We start from the raw sequence: 20,008 nt of genomic DNA on the forward strand, positions 1-20,008 counted from the left end.
CAGTTTGTAAATACAGAGCTGAATACAAGTGCCAACATACTCTGATCGATTCTGGGACATGGTGTGTGGAGTGCAGCACCTTCGCTTTTCTACTGAGCAATAACTCGGGTTAAACAACAACAGAAAAATGGTGTTTCTGAGAGCAAGGCTTTATAGCCTGAAGCTATGAGATAATTCCTTCATAAGGGGGAAATTCTTAGGACAAATAAACATGTTTCAGTGGAATCTATAACGGGATGCCAAGCATGCAAACATATACATGTCCAGACACAGAAGCAGATACATGTTCCTACTGGGACCTGTTCCAGCTGCACCTGGAGGCTCAGCCTTGACTCTGACTTACTAGCTGGGAGGTCTCAGGTACATCCGTCAAGCAATTGCAGTCAAGTTGAATTCAATAATGATACTTAAATCAATGAGATTTAAATCAGCCCAGGTATGTGTATTGCTAAGAAAGCCCCCACTGTCTTTCAATGACTGTTTATACCTATGGCATCATAAAAATTATATATCTGGTTTTTGTCCCCACTTCATGACACAGAGCTCCTAAAACACTTGGAGTATCTGAGTCACTAACAAGCCATTTTCAACCTAATGAGGTGCCTTTAGTGGGCCCAGGATAGCTTTAGGAGACAGGGTCTGGACATCAGAAAGACCAAATATGTGATTAGCAGGTTGGATTCGAGCGTGATGGCTCACGCCTGTAATCTCAGCACTTCGGGAGGCTGAAGTAGGTGGATCACCTGACACCAGGAGTTTGAGATCAGCCTGGCCAACATGATAAGACCCTGTCTCTACTAAAAATACAAATATTAGCCAGGCGTGATGGCGCATGCCTTTAATCCCAGCTACTTGGTAGGGTAAGGCAGGAGAATCCGCTTGTACCCAAGAGATAGAGGTTGCAGTGAGCTGAGATTACACCACTGCACTCCAGCCTGGGCAATAGAACAAGACTCCATCTCAAAACAAACAAACAAAAAAGACTGGAACTTTCCGTCCTTCCCCTCATCTCCAGGGAGGGCACCATGGCTAAACTGAGTTCAATGAGCAATGGTCAGTGATGTCATCACTCACACCAACTTAAGAAACCTCCATAAAAATCTCTACATGAGGGGTCTGGGCAGCTTTGAGTTTGGTGAGCACATGGAGGTGCCGGGAGGTCAGGTGCCCAGAGAGGGCAGGGGAGCACTGCGCCCACCCACTGTACCTTGCCCAATGCCTTGCTTCCATTTGGCTGTGCCTGAGTTGTACCCTTCATAACAAAGCAGCCAGTGTATGAAAGTGTTTTCCTGAGCTCCATCAGTCATGTTAGGGAATTATCACACCTGAAGAGAGGATTGCAGGAACCCCCAAATTGTAGCCAATCGGAAGTACAGGTGGCCCCTGGAACATGGGATGGGCCTCTTGTGGAACTGGGGCCTTAACATCCAGGGTCTGGGCTAACCCTAGGAGTAAGTGTCAGAACTGAACTGAATTGCTATACGGCCCACTTAGCTTCAGGGAATCAGAGGTCTGTGCACTGTGGCACAGGTTCTGGCTGCCTCTATAGGTTCAAGATAGTAAGCTACACCCTGGGCAAAAAAAGAAAAGAAAAAAAAACCCAGGTGTTTCAAGACTATTCCAAGTAGCTCAGCTTTATTGGGAAGGAGGTTTCTGAGTAATTTCCCTGAGCTCATGAATGGTGTAACTGGTTAGCAATGAGAGGTGTGGTGTGAAAAAGACCTCTCACTGAAAGGCTTCTCCCAACCAAACCACTAAAGTCCTCACATGCAGGAACCCAGGGGAAAGAGGCATTTGCAGGGACTTACACTTACATCACAGGGGAGCCCCCCATTTCAAGGGTGCCTTGCTGTGATTCTAGAATCTGTATCTGCAGATCGTTCAGGCCAGGGACTCCATCTCAGCAGTCACAGGCCGGTCAGAGGAATCTGGAGCCAAGCCTAGCCACCACAAGCAGTCAGCTCTCTAAACGCTCTGCCCAGGTCACCTGAGGAGGAGTCTCATATAACAAGAAGAGGGCCATCTCCACTGCATACCCTGCATGGTCAGCCAGCCGTGGTGCAGGACAGGGCGCGCCATGGTATAGGAGCCCACCAGCTGCCACTTTCCGATGGAGAAATGGATGGAAGTCCAAAACCTTGGCGATAAAACCCCAACATCACTACATAAGCAAAAACTCTGCAGCAAGTGATGAGCACTCTATAAGCAGTTGGGGAGGGGAAATGAGTTTTAGTGACTGACATCTGAATTGCAGTGAATTCTCACCTCAAAGGCTGTAACTTGGAAATAAGACTGTTGTAAGCCCCACATCATTAAAACTTCTGCTTCCCTGGAAAATGTCTGAATAGGCCTTGTTCTGGCACTGTAAGCCTCTTAGACTATCCCTGAGACCCAGTGGATTCTGGCTGAGTCTCACTGGCCTGGTGACTTAGGTGTGGCTGTGACTTCTCACAAAATCTTCCAGCCAGGTCATCTCCCTGCCCACATACCCAAGTTCCAGGGAGCATTGCAAAGTGGCCTTCAACAGCACATACCACAACATTTAACAAACATGATGTGGATATGATTTGGTGGGACATGGTTGTGGAACATGGCCCATCTCACCAGCACCTGCTTACCTTCTCCATAGGAGGAGGGGGAGAGAACCTCTTGGCACAAGCTAGAAAGATGTCAGGGTCTGGCTTGCCATGCTGCACTTCAGGGTCGCTCCCAGCACGATGTGAGAAAACAAGCTGAAGAACTCCTTGTGCTGGCTTGTCTTCATCTCGAACGATGCAGACCCTGAGCTGGTGGCCAGGGCAAAGGGGATGCCGTGTTTCCACAGGTGGATGATGAGTTTCTCGGCCCCTAGGGAGGAGGAGGGAAGCACTGCGGTGAGGGGTGAGGTCTCCACCACAAGGCCTTCTTCCAGGGACGGTCCCTCCAGCTGTGTGGCAGCACACTCTCAGGCTTCGCCTTCTGAGGAATTTCTGACCTAGGACAGGTTGTCTAAAAAGGGCTGTCAGCTCCAAAACATCCCTGCTCAACATAAAACAAACCAAAAAATCAAAAAAGCTATTGGGGGCTGAGCGATGGCATTTCCCAAAGGAACAGAAGAGGAGCACTCTGGGAGGCATTGCCGTTTTGTCTGCTGGGCCTCTTGATGAAATGTAGACAAGGGCAGGGGGCAGGCCTGGACATGATTGGACCTGGGATCTGGGCAGGCCACCAAGGAGGGCGCCACACAGCAGGGCATCGCTCAACCATACTTTTTTCCCAAAGCAGTCAATACACAAGGGCTATGCTTTTGGTGTTTTCTGCAAAAATGCTGTATTCTGCAGAAAACATTTAATCATTCTTCACCCTGCTTAGGTGGGGAAATCACACAACGGCCCCCACCAGATGCTGAAGAAGGCTGCAGCTGGCTGAGGGATGGCTGCGGTGCTACTTAACAAGGGATCAGGGGACAAAAGAAAGCTGCTGAACACAGCTGATCGACAGCAACATGCCATATGAAAAGAGCATCCTCAGGCTGTCCTTAGCCATATGGATTAACCACAGGGACCACATGGGTTCAGGGAGGTCGTCACAGAGCCAATTACGAGAGGAGTAGTTATCAGAAAGGGTAAAAAATACCAGGAGTCCTTACCACCTTTAACTTATGCTAACTAGCACAACAGGAACATCTAAATCCACACAAGGTATGACAGTTTATCTAAAATTGTATTTTATTTTTGAGACAGGGTCTCTCTCTGTAGTCCAGGCTGGAGTGCAATGGCTGATCTCGGCTCACTGCAACCTCTGCCTCCCAGTTTCAAGCGATTCTCCTGCCTCAGCCTCCTGAGTAGTTGGGACTACAGGCACGCGCCACCACGCCCAGCTAATTTTTGTATTTTCAGTATAGATGAGGTTTCACCATGTTGGCCAGGCTGGTCTCAAACTTAGCCTCAGGTGATCTGCCCACCTCAGCCTCTCAAAGTGCTAGGATTACAGGCATGAGTCACCGTGCCTGGCCTAAAATTGTATTTTAAATAATCGTGTAATCATGCCTATTTTAATAATATTATGAAGTAATATCCCTACTTTGTCAATTGTTACACAGAAGAATCAACATAGTCATTTTTTCCAAATGCCTAAAGTCATTCACGGTATGGTAACAGATAGATATCTGGAGCACCTGACCCCCTAGTGATTTTTAAAAGGAAGGCAAGGACAGATTGTAATGTGGTGCTAGGGCAAAGTTAAATAAAGCAAATGAAATCAAGCAAAATATAGCATTCCATTGGGTGTAGAATTTATAGTGTTTAACATTCAATCAAAAATTACCATGCCGCAAAGAAGCAAATATCACTCAAAACCAGGAGGGAAAAAAAATGTTGTCTATAGAAACCTACTTTAAATATAACTACACAGATAGATTGAAAAATAAAAGGATAGAAAACTACATACCACATGACTATTGCTCAAAAGAGAGCCAGGTTACTTACATTGATAACAAATGGGCCTTTAGAACAATGAATATCATCAGGGATAAACAGGAACATTTCATAATGACAAATAGGTCAGTTCATCAATAAGACATAATTCTAAATGTGTAAACATCAAATAGCAGAGCTTCACAATGTATAAAGCAAAAACTAACAGAACTGAATGGAGAAACACAAACGTAGAAGGAAGTTTAAAACTCCTCTATCAGCAATTGACAGAACAAGTAGACAGAAAAGAAGTAAGGATATAGCAGACTTTAGAACCACTGCCAAGCAACCTGACAAAATTGACGTTTATGTAATACTTCTCTCAACAACAGCAGAAACCACATTATTTTTAAGTGCACATGGAACATTCAACAAGAAAGATCCTATTATAAACAATAAAACAATCTCAAAAATTATAAAATACTTAAAATCATACAGAATACCTTCTCTAACAATGATAGAATTAAAATAGACATTAATAATAGAAAGGAATGTGGAAAATCACAAATATTTGGATGTTACAATTCTATGTAAGACACAGGTCAAAGATGAAATCACAAAGGGAAACTAGGTAATATTTTTTAGAGAACCAAAAACTATCAAAATTTCTGGGATGTGGCTAAAACATTTTTTAGAGGAAAACTGATGGCATTAGGTGATATGTTAAATAATAAGGTCTCAAATAAGTGATCTAAGTTGTCACATTTAAAACCTGAAAGAAAAAAGTTCAATGATTTAGGACATCAAGGAAAAGAGAAAATTAAGCGCAAAACAAATAAAAGGAAGGAGATAATAAAAATGAGAGAGAAAATTAATGAAATAAAAAGGAGAATACAGAAAACTAAATCAAAAGCCAGTTCTTTGAGGAGAGCAATTAAATTAGTAGACTCCTAGCTAAACTGATCAAAACAATCAAGAAGATCCAAATGTACCAACCTTAGAAGGGAAAGAGGGGCCAACACTACGGATCCCAACATCAATAAAATGATAAAAACTTTATTATTATAGGCGTAAATGACAACACACTTGACCACTTAGATGAAATCACATAATTCTTTGAAAAATAGAAAACTTACTCAAGAAGACGTGAATAAGCGGAATAGCTTTCTGTCAATGAAAGAAAGTGAATTTTTAATTAAAAACCTTCCCACATCTTGGATTAGATGGCCTCACTGGTAAATTTACTAACTTCCCAAGAAAAAAAAGAATGCCAATTCTAAACAAACTTATCAGGAAATAGGAGGAAACACCTCTCAACTCATTTGACATCAGCAGTCCCTTATCCCAAAACCAGACAAAAGCCAGACAAGAAAACTACAGATCTCATGAACACATACACACCTCCACACATGAAAACAATATTCAACCGGTGTAGAAGTATTCCACATGAAGAGCTTCTGCAGAACTTCAATCCATTAGTTAAAAATATTAAAATGTCACACTATTTCATTAGTTTGCAACAACCACTAATTATTATCACAGAAGACTACATTTATTAATTAGCTAAATTTCAATTTAAACCTTAACCTAACTGGTGCATGACATAAAAGAAAGGCTCTAATTTATTTTAAAAGATCCAATCATGCGTGGTAGTGCATCCTATAAGCCCAGTTACTTGGGAGGTTGAGGCAGGAGAATCGCTTGAACCCACAAAGTGGAGAGTGCAGTGAGCTGACATGGCGCCAATGCACTCCAGCCTGGGTGACAGAGCCAGACTCTATCTCAAAAACAACAACAAAACAATTAGCCAATCATGAACCTTTGTCTGGATATATATAGTGATTAAAGTTGAGAATTAAAACAATCTGAATTTGAAACAAGATTTTCAAATTACTGTATCATACAATTTTAAACCAATATTTAAAAAAATAACAGAGCAGATTTAAACATATGGCTCTCTGTAAAACACACTGTATAAAGAAAATATTGTTAAAGTACTTTGGTGCTATTAATTTAAAAAACTTAAATATAGATTATTTTATGATTATTATTGTTTTAAGACAGGGTCTTGCTCTGTGATCCAGGCTAGAGTAGAGTCGAGCAATGCAGCCTCAACCTCCTGGGCTCAAATGATCCTCCAGTCTCAGCCTCCTGAATAGCTGGGACTACAGTTGCATGCCACCATGCCTGGTAAGTTTTTTCGTTTTGTAGAGACAGGGTCTCCCTATGTTGCCTAAGCTGGTCTTGAATTTCTGCTTCAAGCAATCCCCTTGCCTTGGCCTTTCAAAGCCCTGGGCTTACAGGGGTGAATTTATCCTTGTAGCATCTCTATTGCTGTGAATTATTTCTAAGGTACCGGCTGTAACAGTGTAGTAGTACATAAACAAATGCACATCAATGTGTTTGGTGTGGAATGCAGCTCAATATTCTTACCGATGGAGAATGAATCAAAAATGTTTCTGGATGACTGTTTTACACCACCACAGCATATCAAGATCTTCAAAATGCTTGGGACTCGTATGAAGATGAAACTCTAGACAAGACTATGACCACAGTTAGAGACTACAGGACATCTGTCAATTATACGTTCTCTTTGGGCCTCAATTTTGTCATCTGTCAAAGAGCAATGATTAACGTTACTCATGGAGTTGATTCACAAGAAGCACAATGCCTGGAAAATGATATGGGTGATGAAGCCCCAGATAAATGTTAGCCAGTGTCATCAGATAAAGCTCCAGTGTATAGTCAGGAACCAAGGATCCTAATCTCTTGATTCACAGCTGCCTGATGCCTTCACAAAGTTTTGCATCTTTTAAAGATTGCACACAACACTTTTCTTACACAGTGGCTTTCCCTGAGAAGTAAAAGACTAAAAAAAGTAAATGGAGCTCTGTCCCAGGGAGAAGTTGGTTAATTATGTGTATAAATGGACTCTAGCTCCCAGCTCCTAGCATTTGGTGTGCTTCTGTGGGTTTACAGGAAGGGCAGAGAGATAGATAGCTCTTGCTCCAAATAATGAGCTCACAGGACACATCTTCAGGGGAAGAACTGGGGAATGTGCAGGAGCAACACTGTGGGTGGGAGGAAACGCTCCTGCTTTCCTCCGTCCTAGAGACCCAAGGTGGGTGAGAACAGGAATGTGCAATTAAAGAGGATGAAACAAAGGAAAGAGGCAGAAGACAGGCAGCTGACATACGGTCTCAGGTGTTCTTGGCATTCTTTTGTTGGGCGATCTGGCCTTCAGAACCCTACGAGCCTAGACATTCTCTGTACTACCTGAGACCTGCAGTGAGCAACAGAAGCAAGTGGGGTGCACCGGGGGTTGACCATGCAAAGAAGGAGAGGGAACCACTTAGAGTGCCATGCATGTCATTAATTCTGTGTGCTGAGAACCATGTCCTGGGCCTCAGTCAAGAAGAGCTTTATGAAGTGAGACATAGAAGGCAGCCTGTGCCACTGGGGCAAATGATGTGGTCAGCTGATGGATGCCACCTGGCTACCTGTGAGAAGACACTGACGCTGTCCCAGGACCAGACACACCTGTGGAATTCTGCTGAGCCTCTACCTCCTACATGGGCATTCTAAGGATGCCTGGCCCCTCTCACCTGATCCCACCATGGGGAAGGTGCTTTAGCATGCTGTCTTTCTAGGGACTACTTTCACAGTCGCCTGAACAGCAGGTGTTATGCTTCAAAAGCTATGTGTGACTGAGAGCAGTGGGTTGAATGATGGCCCCCCATACAGAAGTCCTAACCCCTGGTACTTTTGCCCTTCTTTAGAAAAAAGGTCTTTGGAGATGTAATTAAGTTAAAAACCTTGATATGAGATCACCCTGGATTTAGGATGGGCCCTAAATGTGACGACTGTTGTCCTTAGAAGAGACCAAAGAGGGGAGAGAAACACAGAAGAAAAGGCCATGGGGAAACGGAGGCAGAGGCTGGAGTGATGCAGCCACAAGCCCAGGGATGCCTGGAGCCCCCAGGAGCTGGGAGAGGCAGGAAGGATCCTCCCCTAGAGCCTCCAGAGAGAGTGTGGCCCTGTGACACCTGGATTTCAGACTTCCAGTCTCCAGAGCTGAGAGAGAGTCCATTTCCATTATTAGAAGTTGCTGAGTTTTTGGTGTCTTGTGGCAGCAGCCCCAGGAAATGAATACACAAGTGCTCTGTTCTTGACTGGGAATGAGCAGAAAAGACACTGCCAGGTGTTTGTAGAAGACTCAAACAGACAGAAGACAGGAATGTTCCAGAAAAAAATGACAATCCAGAGAAAAGTGGGCAAGGAAGCAACAGTCATGATAATAATTAATACTCACGGAGACATGTAAGTTACTGAGTCCTTAAAACAAAAACAGAATGTAAGAAAAGAACAATGCCCAGAAGAAGAAAGAACACATGAGGTTTAAAATAAATCAGGAAAGGAGGGCCAACACGGGCAATGTCAGCTATGACACCAAGCTGTCTGGGGAATGCAGTTCAAGGAGGTTGGGGGGCAGGTGGTGGACAGATGGCTGCTCTTTCTTGCTCCTTACAAATATGTCAGGTTTGGCTGGGCGTGGTAGCTCACGCCCTCAATCCCAGCACTTTGGAAGGCCAAGGTGGGCGGATCACTTGAGGTCAGGAGTTGCAGACCAGCCTGAGCAACATGGAGAAACCCTGTCTCTAACACTGACAATATTCAAATATAACTAGAAAGAAACTGCCTGATTGATACTGCTTTATTTCCTGTGAGGCAGTTTCACTTCCTGAGGACTACAGAAAAACCCCACCACCCTCTGGCCTCCACACCCTTCCTAAGTCTCAGAATCTGAGCTGTTACCTGCTTTTTGTGGGTGAAGACTAAGTTCCTGTGCTACTGCTTCCTGGAAACGTTACCAAGCTCCTCCCACCCTTGTAACCCTCTGGGATTCACTGGAACACCTCCAGCACCTGGCTGTAGTTATCTGAGTTGTATGTATGTGGTTAGAAACTTCCACTCAAGAATGAGTCATAACCTCTGCACTCCCAAGACCCCATGCAGACATCCAGTGAGTAAAGTGCTTATTTCCCATCCTCTGTTTTCCTCATCCTCGTACTCCGTCCCCTCTGTTCTTAGGAATGGAAGGCAGTGGTGGGACCAGGAATCATTCCTTTTCCTTGCAGTACATGTGTGCAACATGGAATCGAAAGAAAAAAATGATTTCAGATACATAGTGGGAAGTGAGCTAGTTTTCCTTTGGCTCTATCCATGGCTTATGAAGCAAGCTGTGAATGCTGGCTGTGGGATGTGAGGATGGCCCCTGCGCTAGACAAAAATGCTAGGAGTTTCTTAGGGTTTGTGTTTCCAATTATGAGTCCACGCTTGGCTGGCACATGCTGGGCCCTCATAAATATCTAAGACCGATTTTGAATGGACAATTAAGGCAAAGGTCATTAAACATAATATTTGGCTACTCAAAATCGCTCAAAGACTAGATTTTAAGTGTTCTCCCCATAAAACATGATGAGAAAGTGAGATGACAGATGGGTTAATTAGCTTGACCTAGCCACTGTGCAATGTATACACACTTCAAAACATGTTGTGCATGATAACTATATACGATTTCTATTTGTCAATTAAAAAATAAATAAGTTAAAAAAATAGCATCCAGTTATCTGAGTTCATGGTGGGGAGCCTTTTCATGAAGCACTTAGCATTCTCCTCTACACATGACAGACCTGTTACTCTATAATAAGATGCTGCCTCCTGGAGAATGTGTACCTGGGGAGCACACACGCTCCAACAGACTTCGCTGTTGTGGTATAGCGCACGGAGGCAGGGGATGTGATTCGATGTGACTGACAGGCACATTTATCTAAGAGAAAACCTTCAAGATCTGATAGAGTAATGCAGGGTTTCCATTCTTATTTCTCGCCTACTTGAACTTTCTTGAGTGAGCTGAAAGTGCTTACTGCTGCAAGGCTTCCTAAGAAAACACCTGTTCCAGGTTCTTCACAAAGGTCACACATGATCTCACAGGAGTACCTCCCCTCTGTTCTGAACAACACTGTGCTTTAGAATGCTAGGCTTTTTGGAACTTCACAATCCAAGGGCTTGCCTTGCTCTCTGAGCCCTGTCTTACGTGGGCAGCTTGGCAAGTCCATGAGCCTTCGGTCATCAACGGACAGTCAGGGATCACACGCAGGAAGCTGCTGCTGTGTGAAGAGCTGATGCCCGGAATGAATGAGCAAGAAGGGAGAAAGATGGATGCAGGTCTAACAGGCACCTGGGATTCCATAAAAGGAATGCAAGTTAACTTTACATCATAAGGGGTGAGCTGTGTAGGTCAGGCATTCACAAAGGGGTCCACAAAATGGATTTTAGTGAACTTAACTTTTAAAAAACATATGCTGATGCATTTGTTTCTTGTTCAAGATTTATCAAGGGAACATAATTCCACAAGGACACGCTGTTAGCATTGTGAGAAATGGAATGTTCGTGCTCAGTGACAAAAGTGTCTCCTGGACCAGAATCTAGCCAGGCTGCTCTGAGTCTTTTTCTCCACAAGGCCTCCACACTGGTCTATAAAGACTTGAACAAGTTCAATAGCTCAACATCACACCCCTGGATGACTCTAGCCCCCTTAAAGTACTTGCCTACGAAAACTCAAGGCTGCCAAAATAACTGATTGTTGGTTTCAGCCACCCCTGCAGACAAGCCTCTGTGAGAGGGCATGAACCTGACCTCTATCAGCACCAGTTTGCAAACCCAGATGGCTTCACAGAGACTAAACCCTCTTTCCGCTTTCTGCAATTTTCACTTCCCCGACTCTGCAGAGCCCCTGCTGACTCCTCCCTACTTCCTGAATTTCCCTTTAAAAGGCCCAGTCACCTCTGTGCTAATTGAGGTTGAGTCCAGTTACACACTGGTCTCTTTTCTCTATTGCAATACTATATTATGGAAGAAAATCTGTGCTGATCCCTTTAACTACTATCTGGCTGTGTTTATCCTTGATGCTAGAAAATAACCCCAAAGCATATAGTGTTCACATTGATATATATAGTTTTAAAAATTGTAACTTTAAGTATAAATTTAAAAGAATTATTACCTAATTTAGGAAAGCTGGCATTACAGATTCTTGATTTTTTATAAGTTCTGTATGTTTATCTATTAAAATGGAACCATCACTTACAAACATTACTGTGTGCTTCTTAGTTCCCTCACAGGAAACTTCTCATAGCCACAGCCACTGTGAGTGGGCGTCTCTTAATGATTTACTGCACAGCTATGCCTCGGGCTATCCCTCTTCTGATCTTCTCCAAGCTCTAGGGACCATGCTTCTTTCTCAGAAATCATTGATTTTGGCAGAGCACCTCCTTTCTTTTTCCAGGCCTTCCAAATGAATTCTGCTGCTTTGAAAAGGTGCTTGCTGGGAGGGAGAGGGCCCTTGGCCATGTTCAGATCTTCACTCCTAATTTACTAGGGATTTTGCACAGACTCAAAGCTAATATCAGGGATCGCCACTGCTTGCACCACGGGATCCAGCTTATGAAATTAAGCAACTCACCTGTATTCTGGGTTTGAGAGTGTGGTACTGTGGAAGGAAGGGAAAAAGGAGAAAGGAATTGGGTTGGGGGGCTGGAAGAGGAGCCAGGTTCTGGCAAGACTGGCGGAACCTCCTGGAACACTCCAGCCAAGCAGGAGTTACTGAGCCCGCAGCCCAGCTCAGGGCCTTCCTGGAACACTCCAGCCAAGGAAGACCAGCTCAGGGCCCTCCTGTTAGACTCCAGCCAAATACAAGCGACTGAGCCTGCAATCCAGCTCAGGACCCTCAACGCTCCAACCAAACACGAGTGACTGAGCCTGTGCCCCAGCTCAGGGCCCTCCTGGAACACCTCAGCCAAACACGAATGACTGAGCCCGTACCCCAGCTCAGGGCCCTCCTGGAAAACCTCAGCCAAACACGAGTGACTTAGTCCGTACCCCAGCTCAGGGCCCTCCTGGAACACCCCAGCCAAACATTAGTGACTGGGCCTGTGCCCCAGCTCAAGGCCCTCCTGAACATCCCAGTCAAACATGAGTGACTGAGCATAAGCCTCAGCTCAGGGCCCTCCTGAAACATTCCATCCAAACAGGAGTGATGGAGCCCATGCCCCAGCTCACGGCAGCATGAGGTTCTGGGGCACCCTGGACAGTGGCAGTCTGAGCTGAGAGTAGGAAGGTATGGGTGGAGGTATACTGGCTTGACAGTGCCCTCCCCACAAAATTCATGTTCACCTAAAATGCGGGAATAGGACCTTATTTAGAAATAGGGTCTTTGCAGATGTAATCCAGTTATTATAAGGCCATATTAAATTAAGGCTGGACCCTAAATCCAATGAAAGGAGAGGGAAATTTGGAGACAGAGACACACAGATGAGGGAGGACATGTGAAAATGAAGACTGAGATTGGGGAGATGAAGCTACAAGCCAAGGAAAGCTAAGGGTGGCTGGTAACTACCAGCAGCTGAAAAGAGGCAGGAAGGATCCTCCCCTAGAGCCTTCAGGCGGAGTGCGGCCTTCAGAGGGAGGGCAGCCCTCCTCATACCTTGATTTCGGACTTCTGGCCTTCTGAAGTGTCAGACAGTAACTTTTTGCTGCTTTAAGCTACCGAGTTTGTTAATTAATGCAGCATTCCTAGGAAACTAATACAGTGGGTTGACCCTGGAGGACAAAACTTGGATAGACTGAGGTGCTAACTGTGAGATGACCTTAAACTACATTAATCATCTTTCTAAAATTCTGGTATGTGATACACAAATTTGTGATACTTGATGGGGAGACAGGGTGGGAAACCTGTGTCTCCTTTTTTGGCAAACATTAAATACTGATGGAAATAAAGCAGCTATGAAAATAAATATAAACTAACTCCTTTCAAATCTTCAAACAGTTGCAAGAGTCCAGTTTGCATTTATTTGGTCTGCTGGTTCGGGGCAATACAGAGGATGAGCATCAGACTGCCTTTAACCGTACTCCTGTTCTACCCACAGCCAGCTGCTTGCTTTGTGGCAACATGTACTGTCTAATGTTCTCTGGGGTCACTGAAATGTGATTGGCATAAACTCCTCTAACCAAAGAAGCACGTTTCTCCAGAATCTTTTTATCACTATCACAGATGGCACAGATTGTGTTCTGGTCCAATTTCATAGACTTATAACAGAAATTTTACATTAAAATGGAAAGCCAGGGAGGGCAATTCAAACCACTAAGCAATGCCTGGTAATTACAGTTAGATCAAATAATAAAGGTTAAAACAAAACTATTTTTTTCAGCCATTGAAAAATAAGAAACTAATATTGAGAGTGATACAGAAATTTTATTTAAGGAAAATTACTTTTACATTTCTACATTAGTTTCTGTGAAGTAAACACAGGAATACAGCGTGTGATTTTTTTTTTTTTTTAAGTAGTGACAGGATTTTACTGTGTTGGCCAGGCTGTTCTCAAACTCCTGTTCTTAAGCAATCCACCCACCTCGGCCTCCCACAGTGCTGGGATTACAGGTATACAGTGTGATAGTGGGACCGAACATCTGGTCTCCCTCATTCCTTTGCTAAGCACTAGGACTTTAGAAGGAAAGGCTCTCTCTCCACCTGATCCTACTGACCCTAAATGCCCCTCCTCCAGGTAGGACTTGACATCTTAATGTTAAAAATGACCCTATATTTCCCTGCACTGTAGATTTGCTTCTGTAACAACTTACATGAAAATTTCCCTCTCACTATAGCATGGTGTACTGATACTTGATCCTCGCTTTTTTCCTTTATAAAGAATGACTAGACTAGAACTTTACAACAAAATGCTATTTTATTAATAGCATGGGATACATGTGAGTGTCCTTGTGTTACAGGTTTGCCACTGTAACAGTTTACATGCAAATTGTCCTCTGACTCCAGATCAAAGGGATCAAGGGCCACCCTGATCCCTTTTTTAAAATCCCTTGCAGAGAATAATTAGCACTTCACAGTATAATGCCATTTTACTAAGCACATGGAATGCATGAGAGTCTCCTTGTGTTCTAGATGTGCCTCTGTGACAACCTGTATGCAAACTGCTCTCTGACTCTAACGTTGGGTACTGATCCATGATCTTTGCTTTCTCTCCTTTTAGAAAATGGCTATACTAGGACTGAACAGCATAATAGCAACAAGAATGGCTAACTGAAGTTTAAGTTCTAAGCCTCTTGAAAGGAAAGGACGAATATATATATAGAGAGAGATTACAGGAGTGTCTGGAAAGGATGCATGTGCCCCAGAGGACATTTCAGATGTGAGTCGCCACAAGAGAACAGTGGGGGCTGAGTGGCCAGATTCTCAGTAAGCCACACAGCACAGCTGGGGGCACAGGTGGGAGCCTTCTCCAAACTGGAAGTTACTACCTGTAGTCAGTTGTTTAATCAGTGGGCCTTGAAATGGTATTTGAGAGTCGTTGTCATGAGGTAACTTCCTTCCCCAGAGAAGAGTTCTCCAGGATCTTTTTGGGCTGTGCATAAACAAAAGTGAGGTGAAGGGAACTGGTGGGCTCACAGTGCAGGGTGCAGGGATCTTTTATCTGCATCCTCCACTGTGCCTGATCATCGGAAATCTGAAGTCTTTCTGGCTCTGTTTATAAACCTGATTTCTGCCCTGGGTGGCATTTTTAATGCACAAGTTGGGGTGGAAGACCCAGTGGCTCTGCTACTTCACATCCAGGATTTCAACATGCTCTGCTGTTTTTTAGCCTTTTTTTTTTTTTATCCTGCCTTTCTTTTTCTGAAACACAAATTCAACCTACTACCTGTTTTTAAATGGAGAGAGTCAACAAAAGATGATTTTTATATCACGTGAAAATGCGATGAAATTCCACTTTCTGTGTCGGTGGAGACAGTTTTATTGGAGCACAGCACCAGCACTCACGCACTGTTTACGGCTACTTGTTTCTTAACACAGCAAAGCTGAAGGCTTCAGATATACACCATGGGGTGTGCAAAGCTGAAAACACAGAGAAAGCTTGCTGGCCCCTGCTAGATAGCAAACAAATCATGTGAAGGCCCAAGAGGTGAAAGAAAAGAGGGAAAATCAGGAAGGGTAGAAAAGTAAGAGGTAAATTTGGTAATGCAGGAAGTCAGTCAGGCATTGACACCTAACCCCTTCACCCCCTTGCCTGTGAACACTAATGAGAAGAATTACTGTCAATTCTTCAAGAAACTCATGCACAGACCAGATAGGAAATTAACCTCATAAGAGAATTATCCTCCTAGAAATGGAATCCATAAATCACAAATCAGTTTCTTCCTTAAACACTTAACATTCTGTAAAACCGCTCAAATTATTAGGGCATTATGAGAACAAATTATCAAAATAATGTTGAGAATTTAAAGAATATATAGTATCTACATATTATATATACTGTATAACTCACTGAAAAATGTATAGCATAAGGGTTTATTAATGTTTATTAAAGCGTGATGATCAGTTCCTGTACTTCTGCAGCTGAATTATTTTTTAGTTTACCATGTATAGAATATTTTATGAGCCAGACCTACCATTTCAATGCAACCAGAGAGGAGCAGAAATTTTTAAATTAAAAAATTGTTCTCAGCCCTATGAAACTGAACTCATATAAATCTCAAAGAGACAAAAAGAATGTATATAAAGATTAAATCAATTTGATAAACCAACATGCTTAAAATCTCCTTATTAAAATTGCCCTTATGATAGGCTTTGCATCGTACAAAGAAAACTCAGTAAAATAAGATTCATACAACCCAGAGAGTATCTGTGTTGGGAATTTCTTTTTTTTTTTTTAATTGTACTTTAGGTTCTGGAGTACATGTGCAGATCATGCAGGATTGTTGCATAGGTACACACATGGCAATGTCGTCTGCTGCCTCCATCCCCCTGTCACTTATATCTGGCATTTCTCCCCGTTATCCCTCCCCGACTTCCCCACTCCCCTGCTGTCCCTCCCTTGGCCCCCACCAACAGACCCCAGTGTGTGATGCTCCTCTCCCTGTATCCGTGTGTTCTCATTGTTCAACACCCACCTATGAGTGAGAACATGTGGTGTTTGATCTTCTGTTCTTGTGTCAGTTTGCTGAGAATGATGGTTTCAGATTCAACCATGTCCCTGCAAAGGACACCAACTCATCATTTTTAATGGCTGCATAGTACTCCATGGTGTATATGTGCCACATTTTCCTTGTCCAGTCTATCACTGATGGGCATTTGGGTTGGTTCCAGGTCTTTGCTATTGTAAACAGTGCTGCTATGAACATACCTGTGCATGTGTCCTTATAATACAACAATTTATAATCCTTTGGGTATACACCCAGTAATGGGATTGCTGAGTCAAATGGAATTTCTATTTCTAGATCCTTGAGGAACTGCCACACTGTCTTCCACAATGGTTGAACTAATTTACACTCCCACCAACAGTGTAAAAGTGTTCCTATTTCTCCACATCCTCTCCAGCATCTGTTATCTACAGATTTTTTAATGATCGCCATTCTAACTGGTATGAGGTGGCATCTCAATGTGGTTTTGATTTGCATTTCTCTAATAATCAGTGATGATGAGCATTTTTTCATGTTTGTTGGCATCATATATGTCTTCTTTAGTAAAGTATCTGTTCATATCCTTCTCCCACTTTTGGATGGGTTTGTTTTTTTCTTGTAAATCTGTTTTAGTTCTTTGTAGATTCTGGATATTAGCCCTTTGTCAGAGAGGCAGATTGCAAAAATTTTTTCCCATTCTGTTGGTTGCCAGTTCACTCTAATGATTGTTTCTTTTGCTGTACAGAAGCTCTGGAGTTTGATTAGGTCCCACCTGTCTATTTTGGCTTTTGTTGCCAATGCTTTTGGTGTTACAGTCATGAAGTCCTTGCCTATGCCTATGTCCTGAATGGTTTTGTCTAGGTTTTCTTCTAGGGTTTTTATGGTGTTAGGTCTTATGTTTAAATCTTTAATCCATCTCAAGTTAATTTTAGTGTAAGGTGTCAGGAAGGGGTCCAGTTTCTGCTTTCTGCACACTGCTTGGCAGTTTTCCCAACACCATTTATTAAACAGGGAATCCTTTCCCCATTGCTTGTTTTTGTCAGGTTTGTCAAAGATCAGATGGTTGTAGATGTGTGGCATTCTCCCCTTTGTACTCTGATATTTTCTACCTCAACATAAGGTCACCGCCACACCATCTGGGGCAGTAGAGTACCATGGCTAAGAGGTCTGGACTCTTCATTCCCCACCTGGGTTCAAGGCCAGCCTCCATAATCAGAGGCTGTATGCTTTTGGGCAAATAACTTGAACTCTGCAGCCCTCCCTGCATTACCTGTGAAATGGGAGTGCTAAGAGTGACTGTTTCTTAGTGGGTGGCAGGAAGCTGACACACAACCCCATGAGTGAAAGCACTGAGAACATGACATGCAGCAAGTCCTCAATGCTTGTGAGTCCACACAACCATAGTGGACACCAACAAGGACAAGGGGCATGAATGCCCTTAAGGGGCATATTTTCTGAACGTGGCATGGTGAATATGTTCTGGGGTTCCTAGGTACTGTCCATCCTAATGAGACTCGAAGCCCCAACATCCTGGGTACATCTAACTGGCATAGCCCCAGCACTCAGCTGAGAAATCTAGCCGAGGGGAGGCCAGCAATGACAGGCAGGTGTAGACACAGTTAGTGACATGTACACAAATGGGCCCCTCTTCTCTGTGGGGCTCCTGCCACCTAGGTGTTATAATGTCCCTCAACACTGAGGCCCACTGGCCAGACTTAGAAAGTAATGGACAATCAGAGTGGCCTCTAAGCTAAAGGCTGTAATTCTTCTCCTGGCTTCTTTACTGGCCTGGAAGCTGACCTGGATACTTTCTGGTTCCTAAAGGTAACATCTGGCCCTGAACCCAATGGTATAGGAGATAGAACAAGAGATGTGGGTTTGTCAATGTGGACATATGAAAATCTATAGGGCTGTAAGCGTGTTGGACAGCACAATACCTCCATCACTAAGGAGAAACCAAAGCAGCACAGCTTGCTGAGGTCTTCTGGAAACTGCCTTGACACAAGAATTATGTTAGCATTGCTGCAGACTAATGTAACCTTGTAAGTGTTCCCAGGCAGGAAGCACCCTGAGTGCCTTCTAATCCCTAGGGATGGATGTCCAGCATTTCAGGGAGCCACAATGACAATTCACTTAAGAGCCTAGGAAAAATATGTTCTCACTTTTGTTAGACCTATTTAAAAAAAAATTTGGCTAACAATTTAATTAAAACATTTGGAATTTCTGTCCCATGAGTCTATATATACTTGCTTTGCATCTAGATGAATTATGTCAGTGGCCTCATTCCATAAAGGTGCACGTAGGTGAGTGTAGGTGAGCATATCTATGTGTGTATGTGTCTACATACAAACACAGAGCATCATAAGAAAAGGACTGAAATGAGGTACCCTGAATAAAGACTGAGTAATGGTTACCTCCAGGCAGTGGGAGTTAGAAGGGCTTCCAATTTTAATGCTATACATTTTTGAGTTGCATGAAGCAAGTATAATTTATGTAATTAAAAAATAAAAAGGCCCAATGTGGTGGCTCATGTCTGTAATTCCAATACTTTGGGAATTACACTAAGGAAGGAGGATTGCTTGAGGTAGGAGTTTGAGAGCACACTGGCCAATATATCAAGACCCTGTCTCCACAAAGAAAACAAACAAACAAAAAAGTCAGCTGGGTGTGGTGGCATATACTTGCAGTCCTAGCCACTCCAGAGGCTGAGGTGAAAGAATTGCTTAAGCCCAGCCGTTCGAGGCTGAAGTGAATTATGATAGCACCTCTTGCACTGCAGCCTGCGAGAAAGAATGACATTCTAATAGGAAAAAAAGCATATCATGATTGTGCTTTGTTATCCTGAAGGGATATTTTCCCTACTTAACACCATCCTTTCATTCCTCTATGACAAATTTCATGACGTAAAAAATGACGCGTACCCTGAGACACCACTGGGATGGAAAACCTCCTTTACTGAATCCACAAATTCAAATGCTAATCCCCTCCAGAAACACCCTCACACACACATTCCAAATTATGTTCGGTCTGGGCACCCACGGCCCAGTCAAGGGGGCATATGTCTTTAACCATCACCCTGGCCTTAATCTGGCCCATCTCTTCTAGTCTGCAAGCATTAAGTGCCAAAAACCCAGAGGATTCTCCCCAAGTACGGGTTGTACTCCAACATGCCTCCTTTTAAAAATCCCAATGGTTCTCCCTATCCAGAAAGCAGACACATGAGCTGGAGAATAAGAAGGTTAACTCATAGAGCCATATTCCCTCTCTGAACCTTGTGAGCCATGAGAAGCTTGGCTTCATACTTTATAGAAGCAAACTCACTGGCTGACCGGAATCTTCCACGTGTGCCATTTTCCTTTGGGAATGGCTTCTCCCATTGATATCTCTTATGGTCTCACTGGCCTCCCCCGAGGTCACCCCCCTACCGCAGGAGCAGCCACTGCTCCAAGAATATCCTGCTTTACTTAATTCTATATCCCTTTGGCAACTCTTTCCTGAATTTCTCATTTTGACATGTAACGATATCCTACCATGGATTTTCACTTGGATGCTGTAGCTATTCCTGTCCCCTCTCCCCAAATGGATGA

The 20,008-nt window shown here is 43.5% G+C and overlaps 1 protein-coding gene across 1 annotated transcript in view; it reads right to left on the bottom strand.

Moving 5' to 3' along the window:
* Window positions 1–2,619: 2,619 nt before the first annotated feature.
* The window catches only part of LOC108291457 (pseudouridine 5'-phosphatase), a 62,214-nt gene continuing 44,825 nt past the window's right edge, over window positions 2,620–20,008 (bottom strand). The window contains exon 3 of the mRNA XM_017511845.2: window positions 2,620–2,847. Coding sequence (XP_017367334.2) covers window positions 2,660–2,847 — 188 coding nt within the window. The 3' untranslated portion in view covers window positions 2,620–2,659. The remainder of the gene's footprint in view (window positions 2,848–20,008) is intronic.

Source organism: Cebus imitator, unplaced genomic scaffold (assembly GCF_001604975.1).
Source record: "Cebus imitator isolate Cc_AM_T3 unplaced genomic scaffold, Cebus_imitator-1.0 Scaffold455, whole genome shotgun sequence".
Lineage (NCBI taxonomy): Eukaryota > Metazoa > Chordata > Mammalia > Primates > Cebidae > Cebus > Cebus imitator.